The 24483-nt window shown below is 46.3% G+C and overlaps 1 protein-coding gene across 2 annotated transcripts in view; it reads right to left on the bottom strand.

Moving 5' to 3' along the window:
* Positions 1-24483, bottom strand: part of SLC35B2 (solute carrier family 35 member B2) — a 44784-nt gene that overhangs the window by 2937 nt on the left and 17364 nt on the right. For both annotated transcript variants that reach the window (XM_068128206.2, XM_068128203.2), the window contains 2 exons: positions 8259-8419; positions 6327-6623 (listed from right to left, as the gene is read on the bottom strand). In XM_068128206.2, the coding sequence (XP_067984307.2) occupies positions 6327-6623; positions 8259-8342 (381 nt within the window). In that variant the 5' untranslated portion in view covers positions 8343-8419. The remainder of the gene's footprint in view (positions 1-6326; positions 6624-8258; positions 8420-24483) is intronic.

Here is a 24483-nt window from a genome sequence, read left to right on the forward strand (position 1 = left end):
GCGACAGCGATATTTGCCTGTGCCAATTACCGGTACACCGATAGCAATGTTGGTCTGTATCGATTACTGGTACAGCGATCCACAATAGCGATATTTGCCTGTGCCAATTACCGGTACAGCGATAGCGATATTTGCCTGTATCGATTACCGGTACAGCGATCCGCGATAGTGATATTGGTCTGTATCGATTTCTGGTACAGCGATCCACAATAGCGATATTTGCCTGTGCCAATTACCGGTAGAGCGATCCAGGATAGCGATATTGGCCTGTGCCAATTACCGGTACAGCGATCCGCGATAGCAATAGTGATAGCAATAGTCCGCGATAGCTGTGCCGATTACCAATCCTGATCTCACTTTAAAACCAAATCGTTTTTAATACAAGTTGTAGTTGAAAATAAAATAACCGTTATCATGGGGAAGGCTATTCCCCCTGCTGGCTAAACTTGCAAAGAGATACCTTTGCATCCAAGCGACTTCCTCACCTTCTGAGCGACTCTTCAGCAAGGCAGGACAAATCATCACCCACAAGCGAGCACAGCTCAACCCAGACGAGGCTTATATGCTTGTGTGTTTGCCTGCAAACCTGTGAGCTGGTACATATCTTTATCGGATTGACAAAGTTTACCAGCGTATTCATATTACAGCTGATTTGGTGATTGCTGAAGCCGAAAATATGTATCAAACGAACATGACATGACCTAAAGCTGTTCCTGTGGTAATTTTGTGTTAAACTTAAACATCCGATTTCCATCAGCTTTGTTACTCGCAATGCGGTCCGCATGCATCTTTTGTTACCTCTTCCACAACTGAGTAAAATGTGCTTCACTCGTGATTAAAACTACCACCACTTGGTGAAAGTCGGCTGCTCAATTTACATGTTCTTTTCCACATCAACTTTGGCTGATGAGCGATGCATGATATAACAAGCTTCGAATATAAATGCAGACATCATTATACTGCGTGGCCCCAGGACTATGAAAGGCAGTGATTACGCAAAAGTAAAGAAAACACTTGAAGTTTAATTGTAAATATTGTTGCGGCCATGGAAATGGACCCCCAAGCATTTAGGTTTATTGTAGTTATTAAATCGTAGTGTCTGAATTCGTTGAGAAACTCAAAGGATGGATTGTTCATTAATATGCATGAGTACAGTACCAGAACTTATGTAGCACTCGGAAACAGTTCCCCTTCATTGTGCGTATGCTCGTGAATATACGGCGAGCAGCTCTAGTTACACTTTCCATGTATATACGTTTTTACATACATACAAAGAACACGCTGCGAGTCTCTCCCAGAAGCCTAACGTTTGATCTGTTCTTAGGCGCCATGACAACAGATGGCGTCGCAGTGCAAGGTGCAGGATTTTTTTTTCTTCTTTAACAGCAAGGAGTGCAACGACGAGTTTTCAAGTCATTCCGTCAGGCACATGCGTAGTTGAAGGAAGATGACAGCAGAGGCAGCAAAACAAGGCAATTTTCGAAACTGGGCAATTATATATATATATGTATATCTTCTCCAGATTGTGTTTTGGCATATTTAACACTTATGTCAGACAAGTCAGTGGGAATTGTGGGAAAAGGGGGTAATTGTGAAAGTGTACACATACAAACAACAACAAAAAAAATGCTCCTACATACATACACCTGAGAGGTGTTCAAATTTTTGTAACTTATCCAAACCTTCACTAAGTGCAATTTACAGGATACATTACCAACTTTTACAAAAAAAGTACAAAAAGTTTTAATTAAAACAAAAGCCACGTCGATGTTACACAATGCCTAGATGCAGCTGTGCCTATAACGTTGATGTTATAGGCACAGGACATTCCTATTGATTCGATTACTTGATGTTATTTTTGTGCAAAGTGAAAATATATCTCGGCAATTTCCCGTGTGTGGCGACGAATTTTTAATATATCTCGGCATTTTCCCGTCTGTTATTTCAGGCGGTGTATGACTGACCATGCCGCGATTTAAAAAATATATATCTCGGCAATTTCCCGTGTGTGGCGACACGTGAACGAAGCTATGCTCCTCTCTCCATATTATTGTGACGACGTATAAATTAAATATTTCGTGACGATTGTCATCAAATGGACGAATTTTTAATATATCTCGGCATTTTCCCGTCTGTTATTTCGGGCGGTGTATGACTGACCATGCCGCGATTTAAACAAAATATATATATCTCGGCATTTTCCCGTCTCTTATTTCAGGCGGTGTATGACTGACCATGCCGCGATTTAAAAAAAAAAATCTCAATGGACTTGAAGTTACAGGCCTTTGAGAATTCATTTCGTTCTATAAAAGGCAACTTTCATCGGATTTTCTTCCCGTTTTTTTTCAACCGAGTCTAAAACTATGTTAGTGACTGAAAAATGAAATGATATATCGAATTTGATTTGAAATAAAACTGTGAGAGAGGAAGACACCACGGGCCTACAAAACAGGCCTCAAAGCTATGCGAGTTAATAAAATGGTGGATATTTGTTTATATGAAGGCTCTCCCAGAATGGGTGGAGCTATGGTTCCCAGAATGGGTGGAGCTTTGAGGTTTTGTCTTCTCTGCAAGAACAAGAAGAAGAACAAGAAGAACAACAACAACAGCAGAGGGCACTCTATGAGCAGCGTCTGCGACGCGGCTAAAAAGATAATAATCAAGTAAGGTTGGAAACACCCCTCATGACCTGAACTTGGGTGTCTGTTTAAAAAAAACATCTTCTCCCAAACCACCAAATCGATTGACTCGAAACTTTACACGTGTCATTGACTAGCCATGGCAATTAAAAGTTGATCACAAAAATAGAATTGGTCACATGGTGTGGCAGCCATATTGGATTGAAAGAAAATATGAAATAATTATATCTCTGAAACCACTTAACCTATTGATGCGAAATTTTTAAAATGTCATCTAACACCATTGTTGCATATAGTTTGAAAATGTCATAGGTCACGTGATTTGGCAGCCATCTTGGATATAAAAAACAAACCTTATCTGATCAACACGAAACTTCATAAACATGATCCCTGTTACGTGCTCCTCCCCGACCCACTGGTCGCGGTGTACCTCCGAGCCCCGAGAGGAGTCACGGCAGAAAAATGTGTTATTCTGTGTCAAAAAATCAATGGTGAAACCACACCAATTGTTACTAACAAACAAATATTGTATTAAAAATCACACAAGAATAACAGTACCACAATGATAGCAATCAAAAGTACAATCAACATATACCTTATGATGGAACCATCATCTAATATCAGGTAACTCACTGTGCTCCAAGTGAGTGAAAAAAGAACATTCCCCAATGTCACTATATTCCCGTCTTCGAGCTCAATTTGATCCCCTCCAGCGATCGTCAGAAAGATGTCGAATCCAAACCCGAATCCCGTTCAGATGACAGGCCCAGTCATGCCGCCAAAACTGCACAAAGGCGTACGCGGCCAAAGCGGCAGAAAAGGGTCACGCGGCCAACAGCTGCGAAAAGGCGCACTCAAGGCGACTGGGAAATTCACCCCCTCGGGTATGAATGTTTCACCGCTCCAAATCGGCGAACCTCAGGTTTGTCTTCAAAATTCGCGTTGCACTCACACATCCCAGATAGACGTCTGAATGGTGAAAACGGCTGACGCGAAGCAAAGACCTTTTGTGATGAGCAAAGCGCACGAATCAAAATGGCCGACGCCTCGTACTTGAGACGTAATGACACAACGATGATTCCTCGGAATCCAATGCCAAACCTGACACGCAGGTTGATCAGTCACAGCGATAACCACCCTATCGCGGGAATCCCTTTCCAGGAAACCCAAAGTTCACTCATGACTCTTGCTCGACAACGTTCGCTCAGGACGAAGAAACGACTCGCTTCTTCTCCGACTTCACTCGCTCCGCCTCCTTTCTCCTCGTCTTCTTCCGGTTTTCTGGTTCCCGATCCGGTTTCCTGTTTCTTTTAACATTAACTTTTAACTTTTGAAACTAGAAATATCTATTCCCTTTAAATGACAACAATAATAATACATGGAATCGGAAATATTTACAGTGGATGCAAACCACCACAACAGAAGTGACGAATCCGTAACAATCCCTTACCCATACATATGCAGAGTGTACATTTTTCATGTCATACATCACGTGGTTTGGCAGCCATATTAGCTTGAAAGCCGATATTTAAAAACCCCCCTTCTCCGAAACAGCTTCACCGATCGATGTGAAATCTGCCCTGTCTGGTAAAAATGGCATACTTGAAAACAGCTGAAGGGATTTAAATCAAACTTGTTTATTTTTAGGACGGTGAACGAGGGCATCTACCCGTTGTCATGTGCAGGGACTACGTGGAGGCACATTGGCGACAGTCGCATTGCTCCAGTTGTATACAGAGTTGAGGCTCATTGAGAAGCTAGAACATAGAATGAATCAGCCAAAGCTTAACTTTGCTTGTTCATTGTCATGATAAAATGTATATAGGCCTCGCCCAAAAGTCTTATGTACGTTAAAGATGACATCATTAAGGCAGTAAAGCACATCCACAATTGAAGCTTTAAAATGCTGCCGAGAACACAGTCCCTTACTGGTGGTTAAGTGTAAAGAGATCTTTATCTCTTTATATATCTCTATCTATCTGTCTTTCCCTTTCTGACTGTATGTCTATCTTTAATTTTTTAATGCTAACGTTAAGTAATGAAACTCTTCCTATTCGAAAGCACAATAATTGGTTTGTTTGGATTTATTTTTTTCTCCATTTGGTAGATAAATAAAGCTTTATTTATTTAACAGCATTTACACCTAGCTTTTCTGCAAGGTAGGTTTTGACACTGCTTCCAACTTGGTGGTTTGATTATTTTACATTTTGTACTAGCAGGGCACCTGGGCATTGCCCAGTGCTGTTCTAATCCTGTTGTCATTTTGAATCAATCAATTTTTGTGGGGGCCAAAGATGTCCCTACACCCACGAAGGAATGGGGTCTGGGATCATTTGATTTTTTTTTTTTTTTTTTTTCAAAAATTTCCAAAATTGTTTTGCCGAAAACACTCCCTGGCACTCACTTGTGAACGTCTGAAAATTTAACGAAGACACACACACACACACACACACACACACACACACACACACACACACACACACACACACACACACACACACACACACACACACACACACACACCACCACCACCACCAACATAATGCGGTAACTTTGTACCATGCATACATCATTTTTTACATTGATGACTTGTTTATAGCTTTTACTAACGTCACCACGAGGCACTCACTCCCTTCCAAAAAAAACCATAAACATCGAAACTCCCTCATATTATGTGAAGTAAAACACAAATTTGTATAGGTAATATTGTTTTACTCTTGTATAGGTAATATCGTTTTATATTATTATTATTATTATTTATTGTCGAGAGCAATCTATAGCTCCTTGGAGAGATTGTACATATAGGACAAGGACATAGAGAGGAATTTGTGTACCTCGTATGAAATAAAAGGACATTAATAGACAATGAACAAATCAACATTACACATTGGATTTGTACCTGGGATCCCCGCATCATGAACTGGGTGCTCACATAACACTTTAAGGTTTTACGTTAAATCCAATATGGCTGCCAAACCATGTGAACTATGATGTCATAAATGTAATATTTCAATACAAATGGGTCACAGATCATATGCATGCAATTTCAGATTTTTTGGATGAGGCATTCGATTAAACCATTTATGGCTGGTATACCACTTCACCGATGATGTCATCATTACCATGCTTTTGATCCCCATTGAGAGTACTTGACAATGTGCCAAGTTTCAAATTTTTCCATTCAGCGGTTTCTGATAAATATATTTTTAATTATTTGCGTTTAATCCAAGATGGATGCCATACGACGTGACCCATGACATCACAATTATCATAAACTTTCTGCATGGGTGTCACTCCTATCCTGAAAGTTTCGCCTCAATTGGACATGTGGTTCCTGATAAAAACCTGGTTTAACCCGTACGGACGGAAGGACGGACAACCCGAAAACATAATGCGTCCGGCCACCTTCGGGGGCGGAGGCATAAAAAATTAATTTGTAAAACATCTGTTGGTAGACTATTCCATGTTTCCAACACAGACAAAATGTACGTACAAACAAAGCAGTCAAAACAAGCATATACTCAACATGAGAATCACATTGAACAGATGAGAGTCGAAAATTTGGGAAATAAAAAGAAATATAATTTTACACAATTTGAATTCAAATGAAACAGGCCCAGAAAAAACCGCTGAATAAGAGGGGCACCTCAAACAAAATCAGTCTCGTTAGAAAATGACTCGACTCACCTTGGAAGCCTTTGCCAGGACCTGGGTGGGAAAGCTGACGAACTTGAGCGCCTCGTACTGGCACCAGCTACTCAGGATGTTGGACAGGGAGCAGAACGAGTACTTGTACATGGGCACACCATGGCGAGGCTGCTCCGTGACCAAGCAACACATGCCTGCCGTGGCGAAGGCAAGGACACGGTTCATGAACACGAGGAACTGGGAGTCATTGAATCGTTCTCCACCGGTGGAGAGTCCCTCACCGTATGTCTGCGTCATTACCCGTTCCTGCAGCACTCCCCACGTCAGATACGAGACCTGTGCGGCATGGAGCACAAATAAACCGATGTTAAAATACGTCACTGCACATTAAACATCCCATGATAGGTGGCGGTCATTTTGGCCTCAAATAGCACACACACTAACACATCTCAAGTACCATCTGTTTCTTTTCAATATCAAACGATGATGCATGAATGAATGAATGAATAAATGAATGATCGTTTTAAGGCCATTTTCCCCGCTAGAGCGGGGGTTAGCCTTGCGGGCCCCATGACAATCATGGTTCCCTGTTTGAGGCAATGTTTTTTATGGCCGGATGCCCTTCCTGACGCCAACCCTTGGTCACGCTCTTACGATGCGCAGGGATACGGTGTACCTATTCTAAACCGGGGTACACACCGGGATCATTCATCCCAGCAAGCTGGTACTCGATTTGCCGACCTCGGAAGGATGACAGGCTGAGTCAACCCCCCTGGTGTTAATTCAGCGATCGACCGGGATTCGAATCCAGGATCCTAGGATCCCAAGCCGGCACCCTAACCGCTAAGCCAACACCAGGCTCAATCAGTTTCAAGGTTACTACCATTGCAGGGATTGGTCATTGGCAGTCAGCACCACACATTAGCTGCACTAGCAAATTTGCACCGTGCCTGCACGGGATTCGATATGGGGTAGGGATTGAGGTAGCAAAAATGCAAATGGTGTCTTCCGTCATCGAGCCGCCAATCCCGGAGCAACAATTCGTATTTATCGCCACGTCTGATGCAACTTAAATGATGCAATGGTGGTGAGGTGCTCCATTTGAAACTGTTCGATACATGTAGCTTTTTGATGCCAGGGCCTAATAAAATATGTAACGTAATAAATGTAGCTTAAGGGTGAAGTACTGGTGAAAAATTGAGAAAACGACATAGGTACCTTTGAGAGGCCTTTACACAAAAACAAAGTCAAGTTAATATCTAATTTTCAAGTTTTTCTTGAAAGATATAATCTTGGCTTTAACTCAGACCAGTTTCAACGCTTCTTTGTCATATTACATGCATATAATTTGCATAAATTAGACCGTCAATAAAAAACAAGGAAAAACAAAACACATTTCTACTTCTATCTTCTATGTCACCTGTCATTCTTTTCACACAAAACTTGGTACATGTATTATACATGTGTTACTCTACTACCTGATGAGAGGATTTTGTGAAATTATGTCAAATGTTCACTAATTAGCTAATTATGCCAATTACCAGATAAAACTTGGTTGTCCTTCAATAAATCCACAATGGCTACTCCTATAAACAAAAGCCTTCATCATTTTAAAGGAAGTGATATTCTGAATATCCTGTCCAAATTTCAGCCCAAAAGAATGATGCAAATTAAAGTTATAACAAATTTCATGCAAAATATTGTATTTCTTGTAAATTGCGTGTAAAGATAACATTAGATATTTTAAAGGAAATACTGAATGAGTTTATACAATACGTATGAATCTAAACCATAAAAACATAGTTTTTTTTAAAAGAGGCATATTGGAAAGTTCACCGGTACTACACCCTTAATTTAAAAAAATTGTGTTTGAGTCAAAGCGAGTGACCAATTGCAAATTAATAGTAGGAGGATGTAGGAGTCTGAAGTAACTCGCTACTTCCGAATCTGACACGATGTAGAAGTCTTCACCTGTAGGCCTATGATGCAAATCACAAGACGCAAGGCCTGTTGGGATGTTGAACTTTCTGCCACTTCAGCCTTCCCAAACTCCATATTATGATCTTCTGTAGATTCTGCTTTTTCGTTCCCATAGACACACGCTTGCACAAGGGGAAAGCAGACGCCATGGTCTGCGACACAGACGTGCACAAGAAAAGCAAAACTAAACATTCTCCTGCGAATTGTAGAATTCATCAAATAATATTCAAGCACAATTGGAAATTATATATTATATATTTATTTGACATATGTGGGAAAATTACAATTACAGAGCATGGGTTAGATTCCCCACATACGTCAATTAATTATTTATAATCATGTCATTTATTACATTATATATTGTAACAAAATTGATGATTTGGGGTTAAAGCTTTAACTCGTTGATTACATGACTCATAGTTGCATGATTATAATGGATCTACCAACACCGCGTTTAGCAGGGTCTTGTCCTCCCTCCACCCCTTTATTTTGTTTCATTGTTAAATGTCCTTTATTTCTCATTACCGGCGCTCAAAGTGAAAAGCAGGGTTAGGCAATCGGTTGTGTACATGGGTATCTGCACTTTTAAAATTCATTTTCCTCCACCTGTAGAATTTTTTTATTCATAATTATGACGTCAGAGGTCACATGGTATGGACACCATCTTGGAAAAAAAATGTTACACCTCTATCCCCGAAACTACTCCATGGAAACAATTGAAACAGCTCTGTCAAGTACTCCCCATGGGGAATAAAATTTGTTAATCATGATGTCATCGCGACCTTAAATAGAAGAAGAAAGAAGAACCACCTTTAGAGGCCATTTTTCCACGCAGAGCAGGGGTTGGCCTTTTTGTGCACCTTGGTCCCCTTTTTGAAGCAATGTTTTATGGCCGGATGCCCTTCCTGCCGCCAACCCTGTTAGTCACTTCTTGCGACACACAGGGAATTACCAGTGAACTGGTACTCAATTTGCCGACCTCGGAATGATGACAGGCTGAGTCAACCGCCCGGCATTAATTCAGTGATCGACCGGGATTCAAATCCAGGATCCTACCATCCCAAGCCGGCACCCCAACTGCTAAACCAACAGCAGGCTTAAATATGACATCATAATTCGACAAGTACAACGCTTGATCCAATCAGTATTAATTTTTTTCTCTGCAATTGTTGGTCCGATCGACACAAATTTTCTCCATAGGAGCGCCTCGCCTGTACAATTTTAGTGATAATTATGACATCATAGGTCACGTGGCACGGGCGCCACCTTGGAAAAACTTCGCACCTCTATATCTCTGAAACAGCTCCATGGAAAAAATTGAAAAGTGTCTCATCGTCAAGTACTCCCCATGGGGAATTTCCATCACATTTGAAAGTTCATTGTGGCCATTATATTTATCACTGGTGCATCATCTTAACACCATTACATGAGGAATTTCATATCTTTGCCAAATAGATGCAAAGCTTTGCTGAAAATACTTGAATACATTCTTTATACACCATAAACTGACAACAACCCCATACATTATGGATGAAAACTCTGCAACCAGCGACCCTAGGGGAGAAGGCCAAGAGCTACACAATGCTATCACACATTGTCCATCTCCAGGGACCTGAGCCTTGCTAAAAGTCATAGTTAGCCTTGCTCCCTCTGACTGATACCGGTGACGAATATTTGGGGGTCTGGCTCAAGGGCTCATGAATACAACAACAACAACATGCATTTCAAGGCCATTTTCCCTGCGAGAGCAGGGGTTAGCCTTGCGGTCCCCATGACAATCTTCTCCATTTTGCCCTATTTTCTGCATCTCTCCTTGTTAACCCCCTTGCCCACATTTCTTCTTCCACCATCTTTAGCCAAGGCTTTCTCGGTCTTCCCCGTCCTCTACTTCCTTCTACATTCATTTCCATCACTCTTCTCAACAAGTCACTTTCATCCTTCCTCAACACATGACCAAACCATCTCAACCTGTTCCTCTTCACAGCATCAACCACAGGCTCCATTCCCATCATCTTTCGCAATTCATCATTTGTCTTCCTCTATCTCAACGACACTCCGCACATCCACCGAACCATTCGCATTTCCACCCTTTCCAGCCCTCGTTGCTGCTCTACATTCATGACCCATGTCTCGCTCCCATAAATCATAACATTTCTCACACATGCAGCATACACCTTTCCCTTCAGCTTCAACGACACTCCCCTCCTCATCAGCACACCACTCAGTTCCCGAAACTTCTTCCATGCACATCTCACTAGCAACCGTTGCCGAGTCTGATCCACCTTCTCCATTCAGCATGTCTCCGAGGTAGCAAAATGTTTTCACACCCACCAGCTTCACGCCGTCTCCAAGATCCAACTCAACATTTCCTCCATCTGCAGCTCCCTCTGTGCACACCTTACATTTGAATGTAGCTGCCACACTGGTTAATGACCCTCTCAGACCACTACATTTTTGATGAACCCACTCAGCGCACATTGTACATTGAATGGAGTTCACTCCGACACCCTTCCTACACACAGCACCTGGCCACTTCCCAGTTCTTTCCACCTCACCACATGCTTTACCACTTGCCATCACCTTCGTCTTTCCGATATTCACCTTCAGACCTTTTGTCTCCATACATTCCTTCCACTTGTTCATCTTTTCCTTCAGTCCATCCATACTTTCCGCAATCAACACCAGATCATCTTCACTTCCGTTTCCGGTCTTGCTGGCGAGGGTTCGTTTATTCTCAGATCTCCACGCTCTCCATCGAAATCGAAGTTAAGTAATTGTTCCCATTTGTATTTTCGTTATAACTGTATTTATTTTATGGTGTATATATTGTCTCCCGACGAAGATTTTCGGTGCAAATCTTTCATACCTGTATTGAAAATCGTGTTAATTCGTGTCGTGTCTTGAGGCCTTGTACCGTGTACACTGTACAACCTTGAGGCTTTGTTTTTCTCTCAGCGGTCCATCGTTTGTGATCCAATAACTTTCGTTCTCTGTTTTCCCAGTCTTTTCACCCCATAGGCTACTTCCTTATGTAAATCTCAACTCAAAAAAAAAAAAAAAAAAAAATATTTCCTTCTCTGTTCTCATTTGTTTATTCATTCTTATTCGTTCGTTTGTTCTTCGACCACGTGTTTCTCCCCCATTTCCCCAGATAGATTGTCAAATTTCAACTCGTTATTTTATCGTCCATGCGATATTGTTTGATTATAGTTAGTTTTGGTTTGAATTTCCTGTAACTCGTAATTAATTAATCGTGTTCTGCTCCTCGTGTGCGGCCTTGTAGTTGTACCCCCGTCGGTGTTTGTTAACTTAAGCGTGTTTTGCTTGGCTCTTAGTTTTTTCCCTTCTACCCCGAACATAATACTCTGTCTAACGTTCTAAATCCCCAACCCCCCCCCCCCCCCCGCCCCCCAAAAAAACAAAAAAACAAAAAAACATTTATTTTCCTTTCTCCATGTGTACTGTTGTCTCATCCTGTATTTTCTGTCCAGGTGTGCTGTTCGCCCCGCCCCCATTATCTCCTTGCCATCCACCGTTTGCCCTGTTCACGTGACTCGTGGTGGTCCTTCTCGGCTCTCCCCCCGTTGGTATTTTGTGCATATAAGATTGTTCACGGTTCTGTTTAAATATTATTTAAATATGTTTAACCTTTCCCCTTCAGTGTTTTACTCAGTGGTATTTTACAACACGCTGTTTTTCTTCCTATTTAAAAGGCTCTTCTCAATTTCCTCTCCAACTCATTCCACTTCAAAAAAAAGAAATTCAATATCTTATACGTCTCCCTCACTACATGGTCTAAATTCACATTCATTCCATCCCTCCTCCATCGTTCTGAATCGGATTGCTAACTTGAAAATCACAACAAACCCAATTTGTTTTCAATGTTCGTCTTTCATTAATCATCCACTTTCTAAACTCCCCTCTTGCCCCTCCCATCCAAATCCCCCCCTTGCACCTACACTCCTAAACTCCCCCCTTGCCCCTCCACTCTTAAACTCCCCCCTTGCCCCTCCACTCCTGAACTCCCCCCTTGCCCTTCCCCTCCTAAACTCCCCCCTTGCCCCTCCCCTCCAAATCCCCCCCTTGCCCCTCCACTCCTGAACTCCCCCCTTGCCCTTCCCCTCCTAAACTCCCCCCTTCCCCTCCCCTCCAAATCCCCCCCCCCCCTCGCCCCTACACTCCTAAACTCCCCCCTTGCCCCTCCACTTCTAAACTTCCCCCTTGCCCCTCCCCTCCTAAACTCCCCCCTCACTCCTCCCCTTCAAAACTCCCCCCCAACCCCTCCCATTCAAATCTCCCCCCATACCATTCCTCTCCAATTCTCCCTCCTCCCCCCTCCTCCTCAAAGCTGCCTCCTCCCCACTTCGTCTCCCTTCTATCTCATACCTCCACCCCCCCCCCCAACCTTCTACTTTCCTCTGCCCCCCCTCAAACAACCCCTCACTGTGCCTCATCCCTTCACCATCAAACCTTTCATCCTCCTCATCCTTCCCTTTCTTGGAACTCTTCTGCAATCTCTGACACACTATCAACTGCTCTCCCTACCTCCCCCTCTCATCCTTCATCTTACCCTACTCCTCCCCTCCCCTGTCCTGTACCCGATGCTCCCCCTCTCTCTTCATTAACGATATGGACCTCAAACATCCGGGGCCTTCGCTCAAACCTGACTGATCTCTCCATACAGGTTGCTTCTGACAATCCAGACTTGATCTGCTTAACAGAGACTTTCTTCCTTCAAGATGTCTCTGATTCCTTAATATCTCTTCCTGGTTACTCCCTCCTCCGGTATGATAGACCTGAGCCTCGGCCTGGTGGTGGGGTGGCTATCTTTATCAAAAACTCTCTTCCTCACTCTCCTTGCACTGCCCTCTCTCTTCCTCACCCCCAGGAGTACCTCTGGCTACGGCTTCCTCTCCACTCCCACCTTTTGTTCATATGTGTTCTGTACCGGCCCCCAAACAGTGATGACTCCATCTACATTTCACTGTCTGACAACATGGACCAACTTCTATCCACTCATCCCAACTCTCTCTTCCTCATATGTGGTGACTTCAACTGTCATCATGCCACCTGGTTGGGTGTGGGTTCCTCTCTCACCAGTCATGGCACCTCAGCAAAGGACTTCTGTGACTCACTGGGATTGACACAATCTGTCAATTTCCCGACCCGGATCTCAGCCAATGGAGTATCTTCTCTTCTAGACTTGGTCATGACAAACTTCCCTGCTAATGTCTGCTGCTCTTCTTCTGCTCCAATCGGTTCTTCTGATCATGTGCTTGTCAAAGTGGATATCTCTCTGGCCATTCTCAGAGAGCCTCCTCAGCGTCGACGAGTCTGGCATTTCACTCAGGCCGACTGGGACGGTCTTCAAGCAGCCATCAATCGTCTGGATTGGTCTCCCATCTCCACTGCCTCTGACATCAATTCTTCCTGGGAATTCTTCCAAAGCAAACTGATCTCTCTCATGCACAGATTTATCCCATCTCGCCTTCAGTTGTCTTACCCTTCCTCCCGTCCATGGTACACTGAATCTTGTGGTGAGGCAGTTGCCCTGAAACAACTTGCCTTTGCCTCTTGGAAGGCTAATCCAACTGAAGGCAATCTCAGTTCCTTCCACCAAGCTCGGAACAAGTGTGTGTCTACCCTCAGGAGTGCCAGGAAGCACTATCTCTCCTCACTCAAGAATGAACTCTCAAACCTGTCTCCTTCCTCCAAATCCTGGTGGCGTCTGGTCAAATCCGTTTCTGGTGTTTGTTCCCCCTCCATCCCCTCCCTTACCTCAAATGGCCACACAGTTGACATCGCACGTGACAAAGCCGAATGCCTCACCTCTGTGTTTGCCTCAAAATCCTTAGTCCCAAACCCATCTCTCTCTGTACCCACCATACCCAGTCGTACCCTGCTGCTCCTGGACTCCTTGTCCTTTCCTCCTGACAAGGTGGAAAAGTTTCTGTCAACCCTCGACCAGACGGCATCAGCCCACGGGTCCTAAAATCCTGCTCTGCGGCTCTATCTCACCCTCTCTCTGTTCTTTTCACCCTATCTTTTGCTCAAGGTCATCTGCCAGCATCCTGGAAATCAGCAAACATTACCGCTTTACACAAAAAAGGTGCAAAAACAGATCCTTGCAACTACAGAACAATCAGCCTGCTCCCAATTATCAGCAAAGTCATGGAATCCATCATTGCTTCGGATATGAAATCTTTCCTCTTCTCCAATGGCTTGATCTCTGATCATCAATTTGGTTTCAGACCAGGTCACTCTACTCTGGACATGCTGCTTCTGCTGTCTCAACAATGGATGGAGGACCTCAATGCCAAACAGGAAATCAGAGCTGTCTCCCTTGAAATATCACGTGCCTTCGATACGGTCTGGCACCCAGCTCTGCTCACCAAACTCTCCTCACATTAAACCACACTAAATAACAATAAAAACCACCAGGAAGCCAGTACATTGACCGCTGCCTCTAATTACACCATTGGGAAGCACACATCGGGGTTGAGCAGGCCGAAGACACGCCCCGAGGAGCCGTGATTGGCCAGGGCGGAGTAAGAAGGCACTCACTGATTGGCAGAGAGAAAGGAAAGCAAGAAGCGGCGCGCTGATTGGTGAAAAGCTGGGCCGGTGGTGTTGGCCTGCGGAGATTGGAAGAGAAGCGCCAATGACGTCAGAGCGGGGCATTAAAAGAACTCTCAGGCCGGCATTTTCTCTCTTGCCTTTTGCCCTTCACGCCTTCATCTTGCCCTCGACGACCTCTTGCTCCTTTGCTTCTTCTCCCTCGCGCTCTTGTGCCTGTTCACGTTCTGGACCTCGCGAGCGATTGTGCATGGGCGACAGGCGACAGGAAGCGGTCGGACCGACCGTGTTCAGAGATGCCATCGGGAGATGTGCAGAAGCAGCAGGAAGAGCCTCGGCCCGAGAACTGCGGTTCTCCGCGTGGACGAGCGCTGCTGGTCGCTGGAGCGCAACCAGCAGCGCTCCTTTTCTTTAATTAGGCATTACTTTCACCTGTTTGTATCTGCCACCCTGCTAGGTCTCCACACCATGGGGGTATCAGCATCACTTCCTTCATTTGTGGAGGCAGGGTGCATTGAGGCCTGGTGAACAAGGGCAAACCATCGAGGCCTATTGGGCGTTTCCGCGCACGGACCTCCGGACCCGTTCACAGACCCTGACGAGACCCCACCAGTGATCGGAGATAAGTGCACACAAACCCCATTATTTCCAGTTTATCTTTCCCTGTGTTTGTGTGCAAGTCTGGTGTGGAGGATCCCATAGGAATTTCGTTTGACAGTCGCGTTTCTCTTGTTATCGGTATTCTTTTAATAAATCCTTTTGTTATTTTCCTTGTACATTTTAAACCCGTTTTGTTTGAGTGTATTTTTCGCAGGTTTGGGAACTGCCGGCGGACACTCAGGTAAGGCCCTCCATCTTCCCCATCCCCTTTCTTCCTTCCGCATATATAAAGTCCGCATTTGATCATCGCCGCGGAGTTAAAACTTGTTCGGATAATCTGTTTCCTGGTAAAGATTTTAATCGCCAGGAACGCGACAATATACTGTAAATCAGAAGTCAGAACCTCACGCTCATAAATAAAAAGGAACTGAGTGCAAATTTAAATATATTTAAATTCATCAGTTAGAGTTCAACAGCAAAGACAACACAATATCAAAAACTGGACGGGAAAGTCGAACTGCCAGCCATACAGACCAGAAGTAACCCCAATAAACTGCTTTCCTTGCTCTTCTGGCAGGCGATTGAGGTTTTTTTTTTACGGATGCTTTTATGGTTATTTAAGTAAATTTTCATTTACGGATGCTTTTCTTTTTTCATTTACAGACATCATTGTCATTTTTATTTCACAGTTCACAGTTATAGAAATTACAATTTTCAAATGAAAGTTATCAATTGAGGTCGTTTTTTAAAATGGACGCTTTTACTGACATTTACGTAAATTTTAATTTACGGTCGCTTTTTCTTTAATTTTCAGACATTATTATCATGTTTATTTCACAGTTTACAGTAATAGAAATTACAATTTTCAAATTCTAGATATCGATTGACGTTTTTTTAATGGATGTGTTTACAGTTATTTACGTAAATTTTCATTTACGGACGCTTTCCAACGGTTCTGTGATTTCCCGGTGTACCGGCGTCGATGCCAATCGGTACATACACCACGTTAGCTTTATACGACACCCGGAAGGTACCGAACATTATTACCTATGTGTTTACGCTTTTTAACGTAAATTTTCATTTACGAATGCTCTCCGATGGTTGCTTTCCGAAGCAACAAAAAGAGAAAAGTAATATGAAAATTTGATTTCTTCAAAATGCCAACCAGATTAGAAGAGTACCGGGCAACTCCGGGTACCCAGCTGGTATGTAAGTTAAAATTTAGGGAAGATGTTCACAAGGATGTAATGGCCTTGCCTGGTTGGGTGGTAAATAAACTCTGTTTGATGCTCTGTCCAAGAAGCAGGTTCAGTGCTGCCAAAGCATCCCAAGGCAAGAATTCTCCTGGATTGTTTGCCATTGCCTTCCCAGCTGTAATCTGTGAAGGAATTTGGAATTGGACAAGGGTACCAGCACGCAATCCACCTACACTTTCCATAAAATACTTTGAAACTGAAATTTTAACACCCACCAGAAAATGGGCCTAGATGGTCGGTCAGATCGGAATTTAAAAGCAGTTTGGATGGATCCAAAAAAAAAAAGGGAATATGTCGAGGAGTGAGAGCTACCTTTTTGCTAACCTGTTATCCAGAAATGGACATTAGATAACAAAATAAACATGAGCCTTTGGCATTGCCTTCTTGAAATATTTTCATGGAAGTGATCTCAGGTTCAATCCTGAGGACACTTCCATTAAAATAGCCGCTGTTATCACCATGGCAGCCGCTCCTTTTCTTCAATTAGGCATTACTTTCACCTGTTTGTATCTGCCACCCTGCTAGGTCTCCACGCCATGGGGGTATCAGCATCACTTCCTACATCTATGGAGGCATCGGCAGGTGGTGGATGGGAGGCACAGCATCTTCTTAATAGCCTTCCGAATCCGTGAGACCATATCTCTATCTAGTTATGGAGGTGTTTCCAGTTCATGCACAGCAGCTGTTTTCCCTGATAGCAATGAGTCTAACCTCTGAACTGCCAATTCCCATTGTGGGACAAAGCAGCAAATTTAGATATTCCTCAAGATCCGTCATGGCATGTGCCGAAGGAGTGGCCGGACATCAAGCAACTTTCTTAGGAATGCCACAGCAGTTAATCTTACAAAATCATTTTGAATGGTCTTCCGCGTGTATTGAGCAGTGGTGTGCGGAATAAATTGTTTTTCGCGGTTAAAAAGGAAATACTGTGAAAAATTCCCATTTTTTGCCTTGTTCAATGGGATTAACTACTTTACTGTTTTTCCCATCTGACATCTGAGGTGCTGAATATAGCTTCATCATCATCCCAAATTCACTTCCAACTTTTCCTATCTGCCCACATTGATCTTTATATTATTTATATAATTCACAATGTAATTGCATCCCTTTTTTCCTTTTTTTTCCAAGAGACCTGTCATAAATGTAATTATAATTGTCGAAAGTTTAACCTAAAGAAAGATCAGGTAAGGATGGCCCCAGAGCCAAGTGGGAGCTGTAAAAGATGGTTGCCAGCTAAGGTGGATTAAGAATTCAGCTCTTTTTTGTGCCCACACCATGTAGTTTTTTCCCTGATGAACAAACCTGACTGTAACCTGTCATTGAGGTTTTCTGCGGTGTCAGCAAAGTGCCACATTTCATGTCATTTCCACGACTTTGGCCGACATTCAACAGCCCAAGAAAGCATGCAAGCCACCCATCCACTCTGCCTCTTGAGTGGAAGGAATAAATTATCATCCCCACTTATTTGCAGAGTGACTTGGTGGTGGAGTGGGTAAAGCTTTGTTGCATCGCCATCACCGGTGTGAGTTTAATGTGCCCATGACTGTTCAGGGTAGAAATTTCCACACACCCCCGACAAAGTGGTGGCCTGTCCGGGATTGGTTTCGAGCCACGTTTCTGATTCGTCGTGGGTTGTTGACAGGATTGCCTAGAGGGGTCCGCACAATCGCCTCGAAGCTGACCAGCCTGGGTTTGAATGCTGACCCAGCTATGAACTTTCATCCCGGTGTTTCACAGGTCGGGTCATTCATAGATGTGTGTGTATGGCCATTCATAGATGTGTGGGACATCCCTAGGATGGTAAGGCCATTCATAGATGTGTGTGACATCCCTAGGATGGTAAGGCCATTCATAGATGTGTGTGACATCCCTAGGATGGTAAGGCCATTCATAGATGTGTGTGACATCCCTAGGATGGACGGATGGACGTTAAACTGGGCGTCACATCTGCCAGCATTAGTTGGTGGTCGTTAAAGACCCCACGATGTCCTTCGTGAAAAGTAAGCGACTTATCGCCGACACACTGAAAATATTCTACAATCCCTGCCCTTAGCTGCAGAAGACATTGATTGCATCAGGGGCACAGTCGCCAAAGATGCCCTCGACCAATGATGCTGCTCTGCAGCATTGTGCTGCATACGACAGAAGAAGAAGAAGAAGATTCGTCGAGAGCATTCTGATGTGGTGGGCAGGCTTTGGGCCTCCTCCACTTACCGTGGTCAGCGAGTGTGACAGCCCGACATTCATCAGACAAAGACCCCAAGCCCAGCTGTGTCAGTGTGTCATCCACATCAATTTGCGGATGAGACCTCAAGTGATCTCATTGTATTAAGTCACAAGTTTCTGCTTTTGACCCAAAACCCCTTGTTAATCTCCTGCTTCCTACCTTTAAACCGCTCTGTGTGTGTCAAAAAGACATATTGAGACATTTAGGCCGTAACCAGAATGCTGAATTGAAACGAGCAATTAGGGAACTTCGGTTTTGTTATTCCACTTTCATCAATGTCTGTTCTTCCCAAACGATTGCCATTCCCTTCAAAATCACTCTTGAATGATAAATAATACAAACAATTATTCATCTTAAATGCGAATAAACCCTGTGGGCTGCAGCTGATTGTCCAAATATGGAATTCGCCATTGTGAGTTGTCGGTAGAATTGAACACCTGGCCTCATAACACTTGTAGTGAAATTATACCAAGGTGAACCCAGGGTGTGCTCGCTTCAAAAGGGGCGTCTATAAGACCCGGGACATCCGGGGCGCACGGACACTCCAGCGGAACTCACTGTGACATAGTCCTGTAGTTTGAATGGTATGTACGCCCCTAAATGCTGCGCTGACTGTCCTCTCTATTGGACCATTGCCATATTGAATCGACCATTGCTCATGAAATACTCTGATTTTAATGCCTGTTGCATGAATGTATTTTTACAGGATGTACTTCAGATATAAATGATATTAAACCTACCCAGAGGTCAAGTCGTGTCTGAGCTTGATTTTCACGACATTTAATATCATTTAGATCGCCGGAATGGCTGACCACAAGATGATCGTGGTACCAATTCTCGGAGCCGACTCTCAAGCTGAGGGATCAGCATCGGAGTTCACTCACTGGCTCAAAACGCTGGAGAATTATTTTGCTGCTCACGAAACAGAGCTCACCGCTGCGATGAAGCTGTCCGTGTTACAGTCGAAGGTCTATCACACCGTGTTCCGGAACATAGCTTGATTTGAGACATACGCTACAGCATTAGCCGAGCTGAAGCGCTTATACGTAAAAACACGGAGCGCTGTGCACGGCCGGCATCAACTCTCCCAGCGGCGACAACAACCATCTGAATTGATCGATCGCTACGCGCAGGAGTTGCGCTACCTGTTGGCGGACTGCGTGCAGGACGTACGGACCCACGAGCAAGTGCAGGACGACTTGCTCTGAGATTCATTCATCTCCGGAATTAGTTCTGGGGTCTTGCGGCTCCGACTCCTGGAGGTCGCGGATCTGACATTTACGGAAGCACTACGGCTGGCGCGCGTATATACAGATGCCCGAGAACAATCCAACACATACGATCACCCACGAGTCGTGGCGGGGGCCTCTCAACTCGCGCGACCGGAGAGGGCTACCGCCGAGGATACGGAGGAGGACCCGACCACCACGGCCGAGACTCCGGGTGCTCCTGAAGCGAACTCCGCTTCCGGCCTCACTGCTGCCGCCGCTGCCCGGCCACGGCCTGACCGGTATGCAAAATGTTATTTTTGCGGGAATCGGCAGCACCCTCGCTCTGAATGCCCGGCTCGGGAGGCTACATGCCACCTGTGCTCCACCAAGGGCCATTTTGCAAAGGTCTGCAGGAAGGCCGCTCGGGGCACGCGTCCCCGCGCGACCTTGAATGGGCTCATCGCGGAGCCAACGGATCGAGCGCCGGAGGGGACGCCTCACTCGGCTTTGATGAGCCGCTCTCCTTCTCGCGGGCCTCTGGCTGCACGCCCGACCTTGGTGAGATACACCGGGCCGCCGAAACAAATGGCGCGAACGCGACCGGCCGCAGCGCGACCGACCTTGACTGGCGTTCGAACGCCTACTTCAAACAAGCGACATGCTCCTGCTGTGGAAACTCCTCTCGATGTGCGGCAAACGCAGCACGAATTACATGCACCCACTTTGGCATATGAATCTGCAGACGGCAGAGATCCTTCTCACGTGACTCGAGCGCCATCTGACGGCGGCTCTTACGAATTACATGCACTCACTTTGGCATATGAACCTGCAGACGGCAGAGATCTTTCTCACGTGACTCGAGCGCCATCTGGCGGCGGCTCTTACGACCTACACACACCCACTCTAGCAAATGAATCTGCTGATGAGCCAACTGACTTCAATGCTCCTGCTGAGGCCCAACCTGCCGACGCTGCCCGAAGGATTGCAGCCGGCGTGGGATCCACCCGCGAGGCGCGATCTTCTCGCCCGGCCGGTACAATACCTGCCGGGTCTGCCGGCCTTGCGCAGGCCATCATTCCGCTCACGGTCGCAGGCGTTTTTGTGCAAGCTTTGATTGACACGGGGTCCACGGATAGTTTTATCGATCAGCGACTTGTGTATCAACATGGGTGGCCGGTTCTCGGGACAACCCGCCGGATCTTCATGGCCTCTCAGGGACTTCGGTTGAGCACAAAAGGGGCGTGTCGATTGAAACTTGTGATAAAGGGACGCACGTTCCCGGACGTGTATCTCATGGTATTACCTGCTTTATGCGCTGACGTTCTGTTAGGACTTCATTTCCTTAAGCGGCATGGACGTTTGGAAATAGACTTCGGTGGGCCGGACACGCTCGCTGTGTGCGCCCTCGCTCAAATGGACATGGAGCCTCTCTCACTGTTCCCCAACCCGACCACTGATTGTACCCCTGTAGCCGTCAAATCGCGGCGCTACTCTCGCGCGGACGCGCAATTCATTGCGGAAGAAACGGCCCTGCTCTTAAAGGACGGTATTATAGAACACAGGAGGTCACCGTGGCGGGCCCAAGTCTTAGTGGTGCGGAGTGAGGCCCACCGCCGGCGCATGGTAATCGACTATTCGCAGACGATTAATCGTTTTACACAGCTGGATGCCTACCCCTTACCGGGGATGGACGCCCTGGTACGCCAGGTGGCCCTGTATTCCGTTTATAGCACTCTCGATCTGCGTAGTGCGTATCATCAAGTCCCCATCTCTAGGGCTGATCGCGTCTTTACAGCCTTTGAATCAGGTCAGCGGTTGTACCAGTTCACGCGACTTCCCTTTGGGGTAACTAACGGAGTCGCTTGTTTTCAGAGGGCTATGGATGACCTCGTTGCGAAGGAGAATTTGACCGATGTCTTTGTCTATTTGGACAATCTTACGGTTTGTGGGTATGACCAGGAGCATCACGACGCTAATCTGAAACGCTTCTTCGAGGTCGCGCGGAAATATCGCCTAACCATGAATGCGGCTAAGTGTCGATACTCTCTACGCACGGTAGACCTTTTGGGGTACACCGTGACCCATGGCTCCGTCTCAGGAGCGTCTGCGCCCTTTGCTCGATATGGCTCCGCCTAGCGACCGGGCTTCGCTGAAACGCGCTCTAGGGCTGTTCGCCCACTATTCAAAGTGGGTGCAAAATTTCTCCGCGAAGCTCCGCCCCCTCGTGGCCTGCGACACTTTCCCCATGGGCCCGGCCGCCCTGGCGGCCTTCGAGGGCCTTAAAGTCGACATCGCTGGCCCCGCTGTCGCGACGATTGACGAGAGTGCCTCTTTCGTTTTGGAGAGTGATGCCTCAGATCATGCGATAGCGGCGACTCTCTCCCAAGGGGGCCGCCCTGTGGCTTTCTTCTCGCGGACTCTCACCTCCGCCGAGCGGAGGCATTCGTCTGTCGAAAAGGAAGCGTACGCGATCATCGAATCAATTCGGCGATGGCGGCCGTATCTGCTTGGGCGGTGTTTCCAAATCGTCACGGACCAACAGAGCGTTGTGTTTATGTACGACACCTTACATGCTCAGCGCATTAAGAATGAGAAAATCACCCGTTGGCGTATCGAACTCGCCGACTTCTGCTACACCATCAAATACCGCCCGGGGAAGGATACCTGGTCGCTGACGCCTTATCGAGGCCGGCCACTTGCGCGGGGGTTGTAACTTTGGAGGGGCTGCGCACTTTGCACGGCACTATGTGTCATCCCGGGGTAACGCGCTTCGCGCATTTTGTGCGCGAGGGCAATCTGCCGTACTCGATTGAGGACATCCGCCGCATCTGCCGTGATTGCGCGATCTGTGCGGAACTCAAACCGCGTTTTTATAACCCTCCTATGGGGACACTCGTTAGGGCTACTAGACCGTGGGAGCGCTTGGCGATGGACTTCAAAGGGCCGCTGCCAATGTCGAGCAACTCTCGCTATCTGCTCACTATCGTCGATGAGTATTCACGATTCCCCTTTGCTTACACGTGCGGGGATATGTCGGCTGCCACGGTTATTCGGTGCCTGCAGAATTTGTTTTCTATGTTCGGGTATCCGGCCTACGTGCATACCGATCGGGGTGCGGTGTTCCTGTCCCAGGAGGTGAGGAGCTACTTGCTCCAGCATAATGTCGCTTCGAGCTACACCACCCCGTACCGGCCCCAAGCGAATGGGCAGATCGAACGCTTTAATGGGATTATATGGAGGGCCGTCATGCTGAGCCTCCGGACCCTCGGCCGGGGCCTCGATAAATGGGCTTGGTCGCTACCTGCGGCGTTGAACTCGATCAGGGCTCTCCTGTGTACGGCAACCAACCAAACTCCCCACGAGCGACTTTTCCACCACCCCAGGAGCACGGGGTGTATACGGTCTTTGCCCAGTTGGCTCGCTGGGCCCGGGCCGGCCTACCTTAAACGGGCGGTTCACGCGAGCAAGTACGACCCCCTAGTGGACAAAGTGCAGATTCTCCAGGCTAATCCTGAGCATGCTCGTGTGATGACGACTGATGGCCGTGAGACTACTGTCTCCGTCCGTCACCTTGCCCCTTGCGGGGTCGCCGACCTGAGTAGGGAATCGGACGGACCGACCGAACCCATCTATGAGACTATGGCCTCTCCCGACGCTCCCATCGCCGAAAGTCTACCGACTTTCCCCTCGCCGGGTCTACCTGGGCCCGACGACTTGGAGTTACCCCCTTCGTCACCCGACCCTGATGGCGCCTCCGACGCCGGGGACACAGGGATACGTGATGCCGTACCCGGGGAATTTCGGACGCGTGCTGGCAGAGAAATTCGCCGCCCGGCCCGATACGGTTGGGTCGACTGATGTTCCGTACCCTGTTCGTGCTGACGCTCGCTCGCTTCTAGCCGCACCGCCGTATAATTCTGACGGGGGGGGGAGAATGTAGTGAAATCGTATTCGTACTGAACCCGGGGGTGATGCTCGCTGCTCGTTGACACCGCTAGGGGCGTGACTATAAGACCCGCTGCTGCGGACGGTGCTCCGAGACTTCTCCTGTGACACGTTACATCTGGTAGACTCGCTAACGGTACGCCAGCATAGAATATCCAGCTTGCTTGCATTGAATGTTACTAGGGCATGCCCGTACTATATATATATCTAAAAGTATATCCCCCCCCCCCCCCCCCTCTATTTACATGCAATGGTTTGGTCCAAAGCTAACGGCTTGCGAGTACGGTGACAATCCCCCCCCTCTATTTACATGAAATGGTTTGGTCCAAAGCTAACGGCTAGCGGAGTTTGGTAAAGAAATCGCCATAGCGTGCACAAATGCGCAGGAAAGCGAAAGAATC

The sequence above is a fragment of the Myxine glutinosa genome, chromosome 9, assembly GCF_964187855.1.
Source record: "Myxine glutinosa chromosome 9, kmMyxGlut1.1, whole genome shotgun sequence".
Lineage (NCBI taxonomy): Eukaryota > Metazoa > Chordata > Myxini > Myxiniformes > Myxinidae > Myxine > Myxine glutinosa.